The sequence below is a fragment of the Squalius cephalus genome, assembly GCF_949319135.1.
Source record: "Squalius cephalus genome assembly, chromosome: 1".
In the NCBI taxonomy this organism is placed as follows: domain Eukaryota; kingdom Metazoa; phylum Chordata; class Actinopteri; order Cypriniformes; family Leuciscidae; genus Squalius; species Squalius cephalus.
Genome location: NC_137122.1, coordinates 25,389,671 through 25,407,403, shown reverse-complemented (window position 1 = coordinate 25,407,403; position 17,733 = coordinate 25,389,671). Strand labels below are relative to the sequence as shown.

The window sequence follows — 17,733 nt, the reverse complement described above, 5'->3', positions numbered from 1 at the left end:
CTCTCTCTCTCTTAGGAGTCAGTGAAGATGTCGTCGTTGAAGGTCTTTCTGTGTGGTTCATGTCATGAACAAATTTGTTATTGTGTTATTAATATTATTTGTTTTTGTGTGTTCAAATGTTATTAATATTATTTTATAAAATATACACAATCTTAAATCTACCCCAGAGTCATTCTTGTGTCTTCCCTCTGTACTTTATATGTGGTTGATCTAGTGACTGAAAAGGTTATTAATGCTAGTCACAGTAATTATTCAACATTCAGCTAGCAACCAGGTTTAACTGCAAGAAAGTAGCATTTGGGTGTAATACACCTTTGAAACTTAGTCACAATAAGTATTTAACATTCAGCTCTTAGCAACCAGGTTTAATTACAAGAAAGTAGTATTTAGGGGTGAAATAAACTGCCTTGTTGCACTTTTTTTTTTGGTACTCCAAAACTCCTGGGACTGCGGTTTTCTGATTCGGTAGGTGGCGCTGTCACAAAAAAAAAAAATAAAAAAAAAAAAAAAAGGGTCCGACCTGCGGTCCTGGAAATACTGGGACCTCATCTCGACGCTTCACACTCCAGTCCAGTGGATGGCGGTAAGACACATACGTTTGTTTACAAACCACCTTTAAACCTCAGAGGAAGAAGATTAGTTTTCAGCATGTTCTCTGCTGTTTTGTCGATGTGCTGGCTCAAACAGTTAGCAATGTACTTTTAGTGTACTAAGATGCATAACTCTCATCCTCATAGAAGTGACTAAGTTTTGAAGCAAGCAGGAATATTAGGAAGACTATCAACTGAACTGAGATCTGCATTGTGAAGATGGTGTTTGTTAAAGAGGAGAGTGAGGAGGACATGAGTGAACCAGAACCCTGGAGAATAAAACACGAGGAAGGAGGTTGGTGTCTATTCTTCATTCATCTTTAATTACTGTTGTGGTACATTAAGATAACAAAGCTTTAGACTCAGGGTTCCCGCAAATCTTATAAAGTTGCTTTTTTGGAATCTCAAAACTGTTTTGAACTCGGAGTGTGCGACTCATCATACAGTTTCCCTTTGTTTTTACATTAGCGTAATATCAAACATTTGTGTGGGACAGGGTTTACAAGTCTTCTTGCGAGTTTTCACCTAAATAAAAGCCCCAATGTAAAGAATAAAACTGGATTAAGTCAAAAATATATTACTATTAATATATTACTGTACCCCCAAATTAAAATGTATTATATAGGCCTATTCCCTGTAGGCCTAGATTCAGTGGCATATTCCTAAAATCCGAAAAGCTGTGAAATGTGGATTAGACTAATAAATAAATAGGGATGCACTAATACCATTTTTTTTCCAGAATGAGGCAGAGACTGATATTTTCATTTTTGGTACTCGCCGATACCTGTATTTTCATTGCATTTATAAGTTTTAAAATATGAAAAAAATATGAATCTCAGTTGTTGATTTAATTTGTTTAGCACACACACACACACACACACACACACTTATATATATATATATATATATATATATGCTAGACAAATATATATATATATTTGTTCAGTTATTTTCATGCTTAATTATGCCTGTTAAAATGTATTGTACAAGCCTCTGTTACTTTCACTATTAGTTCTATTGTTTGATCATATTATTTGATCTTTTATCAATAGAAGTAGTATCAATAACTACTTCTCTCTGTTTATGTCTATGTATGACGAGTCACCCAGGTACTGGGCTACTCTTCAGCGGTGCGACCCGACCGCTCTAAAATAGTCCCAATAAACACTTATTAAAGGTGTTCCGGATGGATTCAAGATAAGACAAAAAGATTCATGACGTACTCGCTTATATAAATTTTTAACACAAAAAAAGTTATGGACTGCAGCTTTAAGTGCATATATTTCTGTCATGCATTTCGCAAAAAGGTTTTTCTGACTATGCATTTTACCTTTGAAATCTAAGACTATTGTAACTGCGTATCTTTCTTATTTCTCATTAGCCACTTTTCCACCATCGGGCCAAACCATTCTCTTTGCTTAACTGCTCCATTCCGATCCGAGCCGGCTGGTAAATAGGCTATATGGTTTAGTTTTCCACTGTGGAGCTAATAACGAAGCTCTTTGGAATGTAATACAATTAAGTCAGTCATTGCCTTGGTAACACAAGAGTTTACAGAATATTTGAGCTAACCTAAATAGTGACTGCGTTATGGAGGATGATCAGATATTTCTTTTAATTGTATTAATATTTTGTGCTACTGTATTACTGTACACGCCGCGGGGTATCGGTTGTTGGTATCTGAGAATTTTAATGTGTACGAGTAGTACACAAGTGAAGTATTGGTGCGTCCCTATATGTAAAAAGGAAATAAAATACTTCAAAATAAATATTTAATATTCAGGTTTGTTTATACGTGAAAAGTTTTTCCTTTCCTTTTGCCTTAGTTTTTCCAAAGGTGTCAAAATGATTCTTGTTCACTCGGATCTGCGAAACCAACTAAAAATGCTGTATTATTCATGCCAGGCCAGTAGTTGGCGATGTCACTTTGCCTATAGACTAGGGTTGGGTATCGTTTGGGTTTTTATCGATACCGGTGCCAAATCGATACTTTTAAAACGGTACCTGAACCGATACTTTTTTTTTTACTTGTTATAAACATTTTTTTTTTTTTTTAATAACAATATATTACAATATTAAAGTATACTTAAATTTATTTAGATAAGTAGCCTAAATAGAAAACACAACACATTTACATAACAAATTCACAATAAAACCTAAGCCACCTAACGCAACTACAATAATTTAAGTAAGGGATAATGTAGAGCGAGGCGGTTGTTATAGCGAATACAACCCCGACAGGCTGATCAGGACCCCGACGCGAAGCGGACATTATCCCTTAGGCATTATCCCTTATCCATTATCCCTCTACATTATCCCTTAGGTATAGCGAATACAACCCCGACAGGCTGATCAGGACTTGAATCAGCCTGAAGGGGTTGTATTTGCTATAACAACCACCTCGCTCTACATTATCCCGCTTATTACATGGCTAGTCTGTTCTGTCTCTACGGTTAGAATCCTGCGTCCATAGCAACGCTCTGTTTTTCATGGCAATTCTTTTGCAGAAATATGACCCCATTTTTGCCTTCTCTGGCAAAATACGACACCTCTCCTGACTTATTGCATGTCCTGCACCAGAGGAATTTGATGACTTCAGACTCGACTCGACAAAATGTACAAAGACTTGCAACTCGACTTGGACTTTAACATCAATGACTCGTGACTTCACTTGGACTTGCGCCTTTTGACTCGAGAAGACTTGCTACTTCCCATGAAAACTGGGGAAAAAATGTTCACACGGCCGCACCGCTCTCAGTTTATCTGCATCTGTGAAAAAATGTGCACCACCTGTATGCATGCAGAGAGCACGCGCGCTGCCTGCACGACATCCAATCACTTTAGTCCCACGTTGTTTTGATTCCACAGCATCTAATCAGGCACATTGCAAGACAACCAATGAAGCGCAACAAGCAACAACGCATGCTACGAATTTGAACGAATGCTAAGTACCTTATTGGATGTACCGTAACTTACTAGCTGCTACATAGCTGCCAACTCTCACGCATTCTTTTCACACGCTCTCACGCCACACATCCATTTTCTCACGCACAGAAAAATCGCGAAGCAAAGAGGACACGGAGACCAACAGACTAGACAGAGCACGAGCAGGTTACTTATATAAAAAAATCTCTGCTCTCAGATTCTGTCACTTTTATTACGAAATTCAGACAATAAATACCGTTTTGGCGCTTGTAAATGTGACACGACAGATCCCTAGCGGCACGTGAACCGATCATCTCTAGCTGATAGTAAATAACGTTAAACACGAATGAACACTGTTGAAAGATACAGTACAACTTACCGAAATGTATATTCCTCATACATAATATCTACCCATCAATCAAAGGGGTCAATAAAACAGTTGGAGAACAATTATGTCACATAACATTTACCTCAGGAAAGCCATTTAATGACCATAATATAGGCACGTTAGTTGGCTAGAAAAAAAGAGCTATAGAGAGTATTTTGCTAAATATGTGTACTATATTGCATGTTTATTATATTTTTACTTATATCATTAAATAAATAAAAAATGCATTATATTTAATTTGTGTTATTTTTAACCTTAAATAATACTGCAGCTGATAGGGCTCTCTGTATGTTTACAGCATTAGGTGAGTTTTTTTCTTGAGAAAAATTAATGCCTATCTTGTGTAGCCTACCTAATATTTATCCAAATGAGTCAATATTAAATCAAATCACAATAATTGAATTGAACTGAAATAATAAAAAAGCGTAGCTTACCAGAAATTGAACCATGTAAACATTGTAACATGTTGTCACTAAACCTAATAAAATTCAGTTTAGTTACTAAAATGTTTTGACAATCACAATACACTTATTGTGATGCAAAAATTACTTCACAATTATTAATAATTGCATCACAATTGCATCCCCCATTGAAGTCAATGGGACCCAGAAACTGCCTGGTTACTGACATTCTTCTAAATATCTTCCTTTCTGTTCAGCAGAAGAAATAAATTCATGTGACATTTTTTGTGAAAATTAAATTTTCTGTTTTTTACTGTATTTGATTAATGTCATTGTATAAAAAGAGGTTTAAATACAAATCTTACAGACATACATGATTTGTATACATTTTATTTCTGTGGTAAGAGGACTTGAAATGACTCGAAACTAAAATGGTAGGACTTTGGACTCGACTTGAGACTTGTTGGCTTTGACTTTTGACTCGACTCGGGACTTGCCTCATCTTTGACTCGACTTGACTTGGGACTCGAGGGCAAAGACTTGAGACTTACTTGTGACTTGCATAACAATGACTTTGTCCCACCTCTGCCTGCACTGTAGCCTACAAGGTGAGCATTATTTTAGAACTCATCATCTTAAATGCTGTGACGTGAAACCCTTCATGGAAGAAAAACACTGTCATGTTTGTGTGACAATAAGCGCTCATCAGGATTAAGATGTACGTCGGTTTGTTGTAGGGACATCGACTTTTCACACTAAACATGACGTGGAACAAAACTAACTTTCTTTGATTGCCTACTTGTGTATTTTACAAACTATAAATGTATTGTTTTGCTAGTACTTATGGGTATTTAAATGTCTGAAACCTAAAATAAACTTTATGTGGTTGAAAACACTGAATAGTTGTGATATAATATGACAGCGCTGAACGCGTCTCTCTCTGGCTCAGTGCCAGCTAACGCAGATTTGAATTTAGAAGTTGATGATCACGCGATCTGAACGTTCTAATCACATCGATTGTATGCGTCGAATGGTTAACTAGCGATCACATGTGGTGATGATGCTTCTTACGTCCGTTTTGGAGAACCAGAGGGCAAATATTTCAACCGACTATGAAATTATGTTCCCACTGGCACTAAAAACCCACTCAGATGGGGAGCTAGTTGCTGGAACACATTGTATGTCTTAGCTAATTTAGCAAATTTGGGGAAATGTGCCTCATGGATGCTCTACCACCTTAGTGGGTTTGTGTCACCGTCAGCATCTGCAGATGGCAAGTAGATTTCCATTTCCTTTTCAATTGCCTCCCTCTAGGACAAAGCCCTAGAAGAAGATAAGGATGTTGCCTGTTTGAAGAAGGTCCCCAATGTCTTGCTTTTTCGGGCTGTTGGCTCAGATGGAGCTTCTGCACTTGCTGTTGAACTGGACTCCACAGTGTCAGATTCAGAGTGGGTGTTGGCAAGTAGGGACTCTTATCTCATCAACAGATTGGGATTTCACCTCCTGAATTTTGTTGTCTTCAATATAAGTGATTTTAAACCTTGGATCAGTGAGGGAGCACATGTTCAGCAACCTGCTGGTCTCAGGATCAGAATATTTGTCATTGAGATACTCCAAAATTGATCTTTTGATTGATTTGTTGAGGTCTGTATCCTCCTCTTGAGGTGCAAGGATGTCAGTGAGTATTGAACAGAGAAAGCACTGGTTTAGTACAGGAAACTGTGACATAGTCCTCACCTGACAATGCGTCAGTGAAATCTAGAAGTGGCCGTAGAGCTTTGTGAATAGACTCCAGGACCTGAAGATCATACCAGGTGGGCACCAAATGTCTTGCTTTTTTATCAGAGGCAAGGACTTTGCTTATGGTTGGCTCATGCTCCAGGACTCGAGCAATCATTTGTTCCCTGGATCCCCACCTGGTATAAGCTGGTAGTTTGGTAGACTGAGATCTCTCTAGACATTGGCAAGTTCTTTTTGCCTTCTCCAGCTGTGTGAGAAGCTGGCCACAATTTTCTTTCACACACCGATACTGCGTTCAATATCACAGATATACATACACACACATTATTGTAGGGCTGTAATCTCCCAGTCGATTATTGGTCGATACGTTCTGGCTCGACCAAAATTCTGATTGGTCGATTTTTTGCCGCGTTCATTTCATTAGTTTTGCCGCGTTCATTTCATCAGTTTTGCCCATAGATGGTTTTGCCGTGTTCATTTCATCAGGTGGAAAGCACTAATTGTTAATGGGGGTGTTTTCAGAGCACCCCTGTTTCACAGGTAACAGTCTGTCCTCAGAACACCCCCCTTGTTTTTACTTCTTTTGGATTAGCCCAACCCACTGGAGAAGAGAGACAGATCAAAGTCCTTTTAGGCAAGTCGTGCCACTCAGCCGCCATCTTGGCAATGCCTCCGGGCAGCTATTTCGGACTAACAAGACCAGGCTCCTATCTAATGAATGGGCAGAGAGTCAGAACTGCACTTTCACTGGTCACCGGGACATACAAACTGCAAACAGCAGTAAAATATGATAAAAATCGCTGAAAAAGTTTGATGACTTTGCCCCAAAATAAGGTTTACAACGCCTTTTTCCCCACAGGTTATACTTTTACTACGCATGCGCAAGGGTTCACGACACCAACCTCAACTGTGCGCATGTGTCAGTGGAACCAGACGCTAGGCTTAAATGTTCCCTGGCTTGACTGTTAAAAGCAGATGATTGGCTTTCCAGCGGGAGGGGCTTGACGTGCATACAACCGTCATCTTTGCCGTTACGGGTTTTCCTTATGTAGTTGTATTGAGGATTGAGGAAGTGGCATGTCTCTTATATAAATTGTCTCTGGACAGATTGAAGAAAGTAGGCTCCCTCTGGGGTCTGAGGTGTTTTCTAGGCCCCGGAGGTGTTTTGACATGTTGGATTTCCGCCATAATTGCAACAAGATCTTTCCTGAACTGTAGCAGCACGCCTAACGGAGTTGGTTTAGGTCAGGGCCTGAGAGGAGCACATTGTTCAGAGAAATACCTTGATGTTGCACGCTGGAAACAAATACCACCCGTATTTGTCACGGTTTTTTGGATGATACACTCCGAAGATGGGCAAGTAGTACCAACATTCTTCATCCTCTTGGATAGGTGGTACTCTTTCCGCCTGATGGTGCTGAAAGAGCTTCTCCATCAAGGCAGAAAACTGTTCCTTCATCTCAGGGTTTCTACTTTGCATGCGACGCAAATAATTAAGGTGAGACAAAGCTTGTTCCCAATTATTTGGGAGTAATGATCTGGGTGACCTGAATGGCAAAGAAGCAAAACTAGGTCGCTGGGTTTCTACTCCACATGCGATGCAAAGAATTAAGGCGAGACGAAGCTTGTTCCCGATTATTTGGGAGTAATGGTCTGAGTGACCTGAATGGCAAAGAAGCGAAAGGTCACCCATTCAAGTCACCCAGACCATTACTCCCAAATAATCAAGAATAAGCTTTGTCTCGCCTTAATTTTTTGCGTCGCATGCGGAGTAGAAATCCAGCGACCCAGTTTTTCTGTTCATCTTGGTGGAACTCTGTTTGCATGATCTTCAAGAAGATCTCATCCTCAAAGGACATGTTATGTTTGATATTATTTTTTGGTTCTCTCAAATACCTTGAGCCCAAGCTTATCTTCGACTTAAATGCAATGAGTAGCGTGATTGAATAAATGGGGGAAAAGAACAGACTTATGCTCCCCGCCATGGCACAATTTCTTTCACATGGTTCTTGCATGGAGTGAGAAGACATGAGTCAAGACATCACCTACAATCACCCAGCCTAAATCCAACCGCTGTACAAAGGGTGCATTGTTAGGCCCATTAATTTGTTGTCGCTTTGTGTACACGGATCATGTCTATTCCCAGTGATATTAATAGCGTTTTATGACATGTAGAAATGTTGTATTTTCTTCTTGGTTCGGTTCGCTTTCACAAGGCGACATTTCAAAGCATACCAAATGTGTTAATGCTAGTCACATGCAAGTAAAACAGTCCTTTTATTGGTCAGAGTTTCTACTGCGTCTTCATCAAGATGATTGACAAGTTCGCTCCACGAGCTTATTGTGGCTTATTTGTAACTGTCGTCAGACACACATGCAAAGTCTATACGAATGTAGCCTTCATTCCCCCATTATTATGTAGCATATAAATAATGCAGTTAGAGCAGGAAGGCTTTGTTGGGACAGCAAAGAGGAGCTTTTTGGTTTTCAACTGTGATAACTAATTTGCTCGCTCACAGAATCAGACACTGCTGCTTTTTATATAACACATTTGCCATCATGAGTTATGAGACCACTTTGTTCTTTGGTCCGTTGGGTTGGATTGCTTTCTCACCTCAACCGAACCGCTTCAGAGTTTGTTTGCAATCAGGCCGATACCACCTCGTTCTGGCGATCTCAGAGCGATTGTTTTGGTGCAGATCCGAGCATGATTGCCGTGTTCATATATGCCTAAACGAACCAAACTAAACGAGAAAACGCACCAGGTTCCGAAACAAACTCTTCAAACAAGCCAGGTGTGAAAGCACCCTAAGATCTGAGCAACAGATCTGAGCATCCCAGGATTGGGATGAACTGTGCCGCAGATTTTAAGTGTGGATGAGCAAGGATGACCTCTGGGGTGGGTAATTCAGATCTGTGGTGGTGGGAGATCAAGACATGTCTTACCATCCAGCGTCTCTATTTGGATGCCAACCACTTTCCTTCCAGACATTTCTATGGATCCAGCACATGTTCTCAACAAATATGGAGAGGGGTTACTTTGGATTCCGTACAGCCGAAAGAACTCTCCTTTGGCCAGGTTATCAATTATGGCATACATCTTGATAGCTCGTTCCCAATTAAGCACAGGATCGCATTGGAGCGCTTTCTCCATAAATTTCTGTACACTTCGAGGCTACCTCTGGGGTAGTGATGTCCTGTTGTTCTGTGTCCGTTTCTTGCATCGGAGGTCTGGAGAGAGGCGGAGCTATTTCCGGATGCATGACTGTGCAATGTCTATCAGAATCATACTGAGCACATTTGAGAATTACAAGATATTATCTCGCTACATGATTCGAAGGGCAATGCCTGAAGCATCTCTAATGATCTTTCAGGAAGTTCTTGCATTTTATCAACAACAAAGGCTTTGCATTTCAACAGGGGATGTGATTTGTTGTGAATAGAGCAGTACTTCATCAAGTCTCTTGATAATGTCCTTAAAATTTGTTGAATCTGACTCAACATTTGTAGATACATCTGTCTTGTGCACTGATACAAGAACTCTGACAGCACCATGTTTGACTTGACTAACAGACTTGACTAATAATAAAAATAACTATTCACTGGCTGAGAGCTGTAAGTCTTGCGTAGCATTAACAAATGAAGACTCCCACGCTCTGAAGTTCTCTGGGTTATCGTTAAACTTGGTAAGTCCTGTGGTGACTAACACTCTACATGGTAAGAATTTAGCAAAGTGTAACATGCAACATTTCTCTCAAAGTCAAGTTGTACCTTGATGTGGAGATGCTTTAGATGCAGTATTTGGTATGGAACAAGGCAGATTGTAGACTTTAGGCCTATTTCATACCAACCGTAGCCTGCTCTGTCTTGTCTGTTGGCGCATTGTCACTGTCCTCTTTGCTCCGCAATATATTTTTCACTGTGTGAGAACATGTGGAGTGAGAGTAGGGCTGGGTATCGATTCAGATGTTACAATTCGATTCGATTTCGATTCGCAGGCTCTCAATTCGATTCGATTTCGATTCTCGATTCGATTTTCGATTTCAATTCTCGATTCGATTTTTCGATTTCGATTCTAAATTAGATTTCGATTCGACTCAATGAATATTTAATACAAATCCTATATTTATTAAAAAAAGAAAAAGAAAAGAAAATGAACATAAGTTTTCAAGTGTTTAATTAATAAAAAGAAATTAAGAGCTACAAACCTGTATATTAAACTCTTTTTATTTTAGGTACACTTGGGTACATTAAAACAGAACTCTATATTTCAAATGCATACAATGAATAGACAGGATTTTGATGCAAGATGAAAAATTGATGCTGAAAATTGGACAAGTCAGAACAGTCGCATGTCTTGATCAAACAGGTTAACAATCCTCACATAAAGCCATATAAAAACACTGCATATAATTTTCATCCTTCCTGTCTAACAGCTAGGCCATATACAGAAATTGAATAAAGTTATCAAACAGTCTGCGCTGCATTAATTATAAATTATGTGTAGACTAATAAAAGTTACAAAAGTTCTTTAGTCAAGAGTAGTGAGTGTTTTTGTCTGTTCCCTCTGTTCTTTGATTAACTTAAACAACAGAAATAATTAGTGGCTACTGTGTACTGTCCCTTTAAGACCAGCCGCTGTTCACAGAGACGCGGATCTCACACGCGCCTCATTCTCTCACGAGTCATAACTCTTCACGTTCATCATAAGACTGCTCTTATGTTATGAAAATACTCAACAAAAAGACATTTTGGCATAATTGTGTGTGTTATTGTTCGTTCAAGCACGAAAGATAACTCTATTCTGGGCTGTCTTGTGCGCACGCACGATATCATCGCAAGTTTTTCTGTGTCACAGTCACGAAATTCACAGGCAGCGAGCTCTATTTTGTCTTGCCGCACATGAATGGTTTAAAAGCATTTGCATGAATAAGAGCGGGATCATGTAACACTAGCCAAAGGATGAAAAAAAAAAAAATGCACAGATGCTGCATTAATTGCATTAAAAGCCCAAATTTGTTTATTTCATAAAAAATCGCAGCATTTTGCGTCATATACCCTAATTGCGTATAGGCTTGACATCGCGATTGCGATATATATGATTAAACGTGCAGCACTAATTGAGGTTATTTTATGATTTAGATAAAACTAACATAAAATCTCACAGCATTAGCTATAAAATTGAGTTTGCGAGACTATGAACAATGGAGGAAAACTAATACTTGGGTAATAATAGACAAATAAAGATGGAAAAAAATCGATTCTTGCCGTTTGAGAATCGATTTTGAATCGACCACATTTTAAAAAACGATTAATCGAAAAATCGATTTTTTTGCCCAGCCCTAAGTGAGAGCGGAATGGCTTGTCGGACGTAGCAACAGTAACTAAGAGGGGTGGGTCTTTGTGAAAGGTCAATTTCAAATCATTTAAATCTGTGGACTCAGATGTTAAGGACTCAGACTCAAGTCCGACTCGGCCCTCTTTGGACTCGGACTTGGATTCGGACTCGATTGTTAAGGACTTGGATTCGGACTCGATTGTTAAGGACTTGGACTCGACTCGGACTCTACAAAGATGGACTCGGACCCAACACTAGTAAAAACGAACTGATGCTTTGAAATAATAAATTAAAACCGCCAGTAGGTGGCGGAAAGTCACTGTCTTTGAGTGAGTCATCAAGTCATTCATTCATTCAGTAATGAAGCAAGTGGCTGTAATTATGAATGAATCATTGAATCATTGACTCTCACAGTTTGTTCAAAGCCACAGATTCGTTCACAAACACTGCTGTGGCTTTCGTTGGAGCTATTTTGTTGCAAAAAAGACTGACAATACTGTTTTTTTTTTTTTTAAATGATCATCACTTAATATTAATACCTTTTGTTTGCTGAACTGTTGTATAAAATCACTGTCACATTTGTAATCGTGTGGATATTTGCATAATATGTGATCAACATTATCTGTATCGAAGAGAGTTTGAATATTAAATCGATCTCAATGCACAGTCTAGTGTCTATATTTGCTCTTCGTGCTAGTAAGTACTAAATCCCCACTTTTACAAAGGTAGGCTACATTGTCGAGAACGGCAGTATAGTGTGATTTGCCAAGGCAGCATAATCTGCACGCAACCTACTAGAGATGCACCGATTACAATTTTCTGGGCTGATTCCGATTTCCGATTTTTCATTAAGTTTGACCTGCCGATACCGATTTTAGCCGATTCCGATTTAATTTTTTCTAACCACTTTACAGCACACACAAATATTTATTTTATATCTTTTTTGTAATAGAACATTTTACAATTTGCATAGTTCACACACATCTAAAGTGCAGTGTTATGGAAGAACCATTTCCTTTTCACATTCAATATCCAATAATTTTTTAATATATGTATTTAGCAAACTAAACGTCTGTATGAAAACAGGGAATGGCAATAAAATAATATATAAATAAAAAATAAAATAAATATAGCCTTGCAGTATAAAGATATTTCTCAAAGCACACACACACAGGCCTATGCAATCACTTGTACAAACGGAATAATAAAACAAGTTTAAATGGGTACATTTTCTATAAATATTAGTCTTCGTTTTCTTTTCTGACATAGCCTACTCCAGTTCTTGTTAAAACACGCAAAGTCTGTGCATTTTGGGCACTTTTTTTGGTGAAACCCTATTTAGGCTATTTTGTCCATCAAAAGTGTGCTTTCCCTTTAATTGAGCGTGAGCAGTGCAGCAAATAGACTCGACGCCGAAACACGTGCTTCGATCACTGCCCGCGACGCTCCTGCTTGACGCTCACGCGCTGCTCCTGCTCCCGTTGTGAAAGCACTCATTGATTAACATGCACGCCGAAAAAAATACGCGCTTGCGGTCTGAACGGACGTAATTCACGAGGTTTTCTACATATGTTTTCCGTGTGCACGTGTGATGCTGATGTTGCGCAATGTTAATCATGCGGCGCCCGACTGCATTTGACCGGCATAAAATCGGCATTTGTTAGACTGACCGGCCGGTCGCCGGTCACGGCCGATCACGTGAAAATCGGCCAATTCCGGTCACCAGCCGATCAATCGGTGCATCTCTACAACCTACAGTATCATATGCACGCTGCTTTGTGTGAATGCAGTTAGTTTTGACCGCAAAAGATGAGGTAATTTGATCAGATGTCATGTATTTAACACATTTTACCTGATAGAAATACATGCTCAGTTTTAATGTTATTTTTAAGGTGTGGTAGAATTAAATGAATGGCAAAACTCAGCATTTTGTTCACATACCCCCTTCTGTCACCTCGTGTACCCCAGTTTGAGAACCACTGATTTACACGACAATGTTTTGGGAGCCTGAAAAAGCAAACTTTTAAAAAGGGGTTGCAAGTTTCAATGTTTTCAAACTACAAAAATGCTTGGCTAATTTGTGTAAATTGTGAGTTTGTGACATCATGTGTATTACATGTTCAGTCTATCTGTTTCTTTACAAAGTGACATCTCCAACTACTGGCCTGGCATGAATAATACAGAATATTTAGTGGATTTGTCATCTGTACATGAAACTTTTCAAAAACCCAAAGGAAAATCTTTTAATGTTTTAGTATGTTGTTGTGGTGTAAATTTATCATAATTTCATTTTTTTTTTTTTTTACAATTGTCCAATTAGATTTTCATCGTTTAAATGTTTTCATTTCAGGCCTGATGAAAGTGAAAGAGGAAAGACAAGATCTGAATGAAGTGGAGGAGAAATATCAGCATCAGAAAGCTCAGGCTGCTGGAGAAAAATCAACAAGTTGCTCCAAAACTGAAAATGATTGCTCACAAAGCAGCATTCAAATAACAGAAGTCGAAAAGCCTTTCACCTGTTCTCAGTGTGGAAACACTTTCAAACATAAAAGAAGCCTTATGACTCACATGATAATTCACACTGGAAAAAAGCCTTTCACCTGTTCTCACTGTGGAAACAATTTTAAATATAAAGGAAGCCTTAAGAGTCACTTGTTAATTCATTCTGGAAAAAGGCCTTTCGTCTGCCATCACTGTGGAAAGAGTTTTACACATAGAGGACACCTGAATGATCATTTGGTAATTCACACTGAAGAAAAGCCTTTCACTTGCCCTCAGTGTGGAAACACTTTCACACGTAAAGGAAGCCTTAAGAATCACATGCTAATTCATGCTGGAATAAAGCCTTTCATCTGCTCCCAGTGTGGAAAGAGTTTCACATATAAAGGAAATCTTACTGATCATTTGGTAACTCACACTGAAGAAAAGCCTTTCACCTGCACTCAGTGTGGAAAGACTTTCACACGTAAAGAAACCCTTGAGAATCACATGAGAATTCATGCTGGAATAAAGCCTTTCAGCTGCTCCATGTGTGGAAAGAGTTTCACCAGTAAACAAGGATTTAATTGTCACATGAGAATTCACACTGAAGTGATGCCTTACGCTTGTCATCTGTGTGAGATGAGATTTAAATGGAACTGTGGTCTCACAGTTCATCTGCACCGATCTCACTCTGCCGTAAAGCCATTTAAATGTGATCACTGCAGTAAAACATTTGCTTTGCCATCATTACTGAAGAACCACCAGAAAGTTCATACAAATGAGAAGCCACACTCCTGTCCTGTTTGTGGAAGGAGATTTCTTAGGGTTGACTCCTTGAAAAGGCACCAGAAAATAGTACACAATAATGTGAAAACTTGTGTGTTGTGAGTGTAGGAGAAGCTTTAATACAGCCGAGTCCTTGATACCACACCAATGCATCCACAGAGGTGGTAGTAACGAAGTACATTTACTCCATTTACTTTTTTTCAACATTTGCACCTTGGAACCTATTTCAAGGTTTGTGTTATAGAGCCACCAGGCACTGTTGTTGTGCGGATGAGTGGACCGGAGCGCATTAAGGGTTTTCTGTTAGAACGGTGTCTTCGTGTTAGCGGCCCCTAAGTTAATAGCTAATGATCTTTGCAACGTAAGTGAATCAATCTAAACTAACTTTAGCTGGACAATAACTTTATTCTAGAGCTGCTGTAAAGCCAAAACAGTCGGTTACTTTAATTTCCTATTATCACTGTAAAGCTGCTTTGAAACAATCTATATTGTTAAAAGCGCTATATAAATGAAGGTGACTTGACTTGACATTACATTGAGTAATTTTTTTGGAAAAATATTACTTTTAAGAGTAGATTTCAATGTGCGTACTTGAACTTTTCTAATGGGAAAAACAAAAAACTGTACTTTTACCTTATTTACGCTGGGCGACGTGCCTACACGATAACACTACTACAAAGTATGACATTGTTTTTTTTTTTTTTACATATACCTTAATTTATACATTAAATAAGAGTAGGAACTGAGAGTGAATCAGACATAAGTTACTCATTCAAAACTGTGAATAGAGCCAAATTCCAAGTCAACATCCAGGACCATAATAAGTGATCTGTCATTTGGGACGCCATTCAGTCTGGAAACTAACTGACTCTTCTACATATAACACAACGAACACTTATAAGTTATGATCCCAAGTAGAGAATGAACAAAAGACATTTTAAAAGATGGATTGGTTTGGAGATGGCACACCTTTAGTCTCACGAGGAACACCACAAGTTGACGCCAAGGATTTTTTTTGATCCCCAAGACAGAGATTTAGAACAGACTTTTTTTTCTTCTTAGACCTCTGAGTGACCTCTGGAATGCAGGACCCTTTCTAAAATCCATATAGACTGCCTTTACCTATATCAAAATGCATCAGATACTTTTTTTAAAACATCATTTCATTACATAATTCTACATAATGTCTGTAACCCACACATTTGACTATCATGATGTAATCACTCATTGTTTATGTCCTTTTTAATAACTATTTAATAGTTTATGGAAGCATGGAGTGTCTGATATCAGCGTGAATGATTTCTCATTTCTTGAATTATTGTATGAATCAAATGTGTGTAAAATGTATTGTACTCTTAACATACACATCAAAATTTCAAAACTCGAGACCACAAACAAAGCCATTAGATGAGGTTAGAAGAGAAGACAGACAGAGATCAGATAATAATGGGTTAAGAACGAGCAGCTTAATGCAAGCCTTTTCTTTCTTTTCTTTTCCATTGAGAATCTAGTTATAATATTATCTACTATCTACTATAATATTATCTAATATTATCTAATATTTTTGCTGCAAAGCTTCAGTCAACGACTCTATAGTCTTTGCCCGCCTCAAACTTCAGCCAGAGACTCCGCTTCCATTTATCCACCAAAACACCAGAACATGATTGGCTTCCCGAGACGTCACTCCAGACGCAACTAGACAGAGAAACTGGGAAACCCCCTTGGCAGCAAACCACACCTTCCCGGATCCCCATTCAAAGATCAGCACCAATGCAAGTAACACCTCCGTTCTAGCCGAACTGGTGCATTTATCAAATTTAATAACCCTGCCTTAGAACCGATAGAAGGCTTAAATTAATGATTTATGATTTTTTCAGGTCAGGTCTTATAAAGTGCATATATTGCTAGGAACTTGGGATTTCATAATTTCACCTTAAATCATTCTTTCCTAACTTTCTTTCTGCAACTCGTGTGAATGTGTGTGCCTGTTTATGCGTTAAAGGAACATGCCGACTTTTTGGGACTTTAGCTTATTCACCCTATCCCCCAGAGTTAGATAAGTCCATACATACCCTTTTCATCTCCGTGCAAAGGACTGCTACTTCTGCGGAGTGATTTACTCCAACTCTGAGCGAACTCTCTGCTCCTCACCACGGGGCTTCTCAGGTGCTGTGAGCAAATCACTCCGCCCAAGTAGCAGTGCTTCGCCTTCTGAGAATATATTTCCTAGTATGTATACGGTTAGAAGATGGCTGTGCCTCATCATGTGACCTTGTTATTTGTACACGCTGTGACTATACAAATCACAACATGTAAATAGGAAAATGTTGGCGTTATTTTGTCACATATTGGGAGCAGTATGCTAGCTGGAGCCATTTACCTCCGGTCTTTGTGCTAAGCTAGGCTAGCATTGGGTGCGTCAGACAGAGTTACGGCACGCACAGAGATGAAAAGTGTATGTATGGACTTATCTAACTCTGGGGGATACGGTGAATAAGCTAAAGTCCCAAAAAGTTGGCATGTTCCTTTAAATGTTAAAGTGTTATAACAATCAATAAAGTCTTGTTTGTATTTAAAGAGAAGTGTGTTGTGTTATGTGCTTACTAATTTAAAGGTCCCGTTATATGCCCCTTTTCACAAGATGTAAAATAAGTCTCTGATGTCCCCAGAGTGTGTATGTGAAGTTTGAGCTCAAAATACCCAACAGATCATTTTTTTACAGCATGTTTAAATTGACATTTTTTGGGGCTCAGAAAAACGAGCTGTTTCAGTGTGTGCCCTTTAAATGCAAATGAGGTGCTGCTGGACGACACAGGGGGCGGAGCTTCATGAGCTCGCGCTCAGTCTGTCAGGAAAAATTCATCTCACGGAATGATGATAATATCAGAAACTCTCAGTAACGGCGTTCATTTCGAGTCGGACAATAATGCCTACAGAGTCAGAGTGCTGTATAGAGATGAAACAGGTATGGTTTAGTAGTTTAATTACGGTTATTATAACGTATTTGTCATCTGCTTGTAGGCTATGTATCCATTATTTATTAATAGCCTACAAGTCTGCTGTCTGAATGATGATCAAACATGT

At 38.8% G+C, this 17,733-nt stretch overlaps 1 protein-coding gene across 5 annotated transcripts in view; it reads left to right on the top strand.

Moving 5' to 3' along the window:
- Positions 1 to 17,733, top strand: part of LOC307157648 (uncharacterized protein) — a 117,468-nt gene that overhangs the window by 76,509 nt on the left and 23,226 nt on the right. The window contains exons 1-2 of one of the 5 annotated variants that reach the window (XM_079869576.1): positions 625 to 885; positions 13,733 to 15,316. The exons of 2 other annotated variants lie outside the window; for them this stretch is intronic. In XM_079869576.1, coding sequence (XP_079725702.1) covers positions 810 to 885; positions 13,733 to 14,751 — 1,095 coding nt within the window. In that variant the 5' untranslated portion in view covers positions 625 to 809 and the 3' untranslated portion in view covers positions 14,752 to 15,316. Of the gene's footprint in view, positions 1 to 624; positions 886 to 13,732; positions 15,317 to 17,733 lie in introns of those variants that run through there. 2 more of the 5 variants (XM_079869575.1, XM_079869577.1) reach the window with 2 other exon arrangements.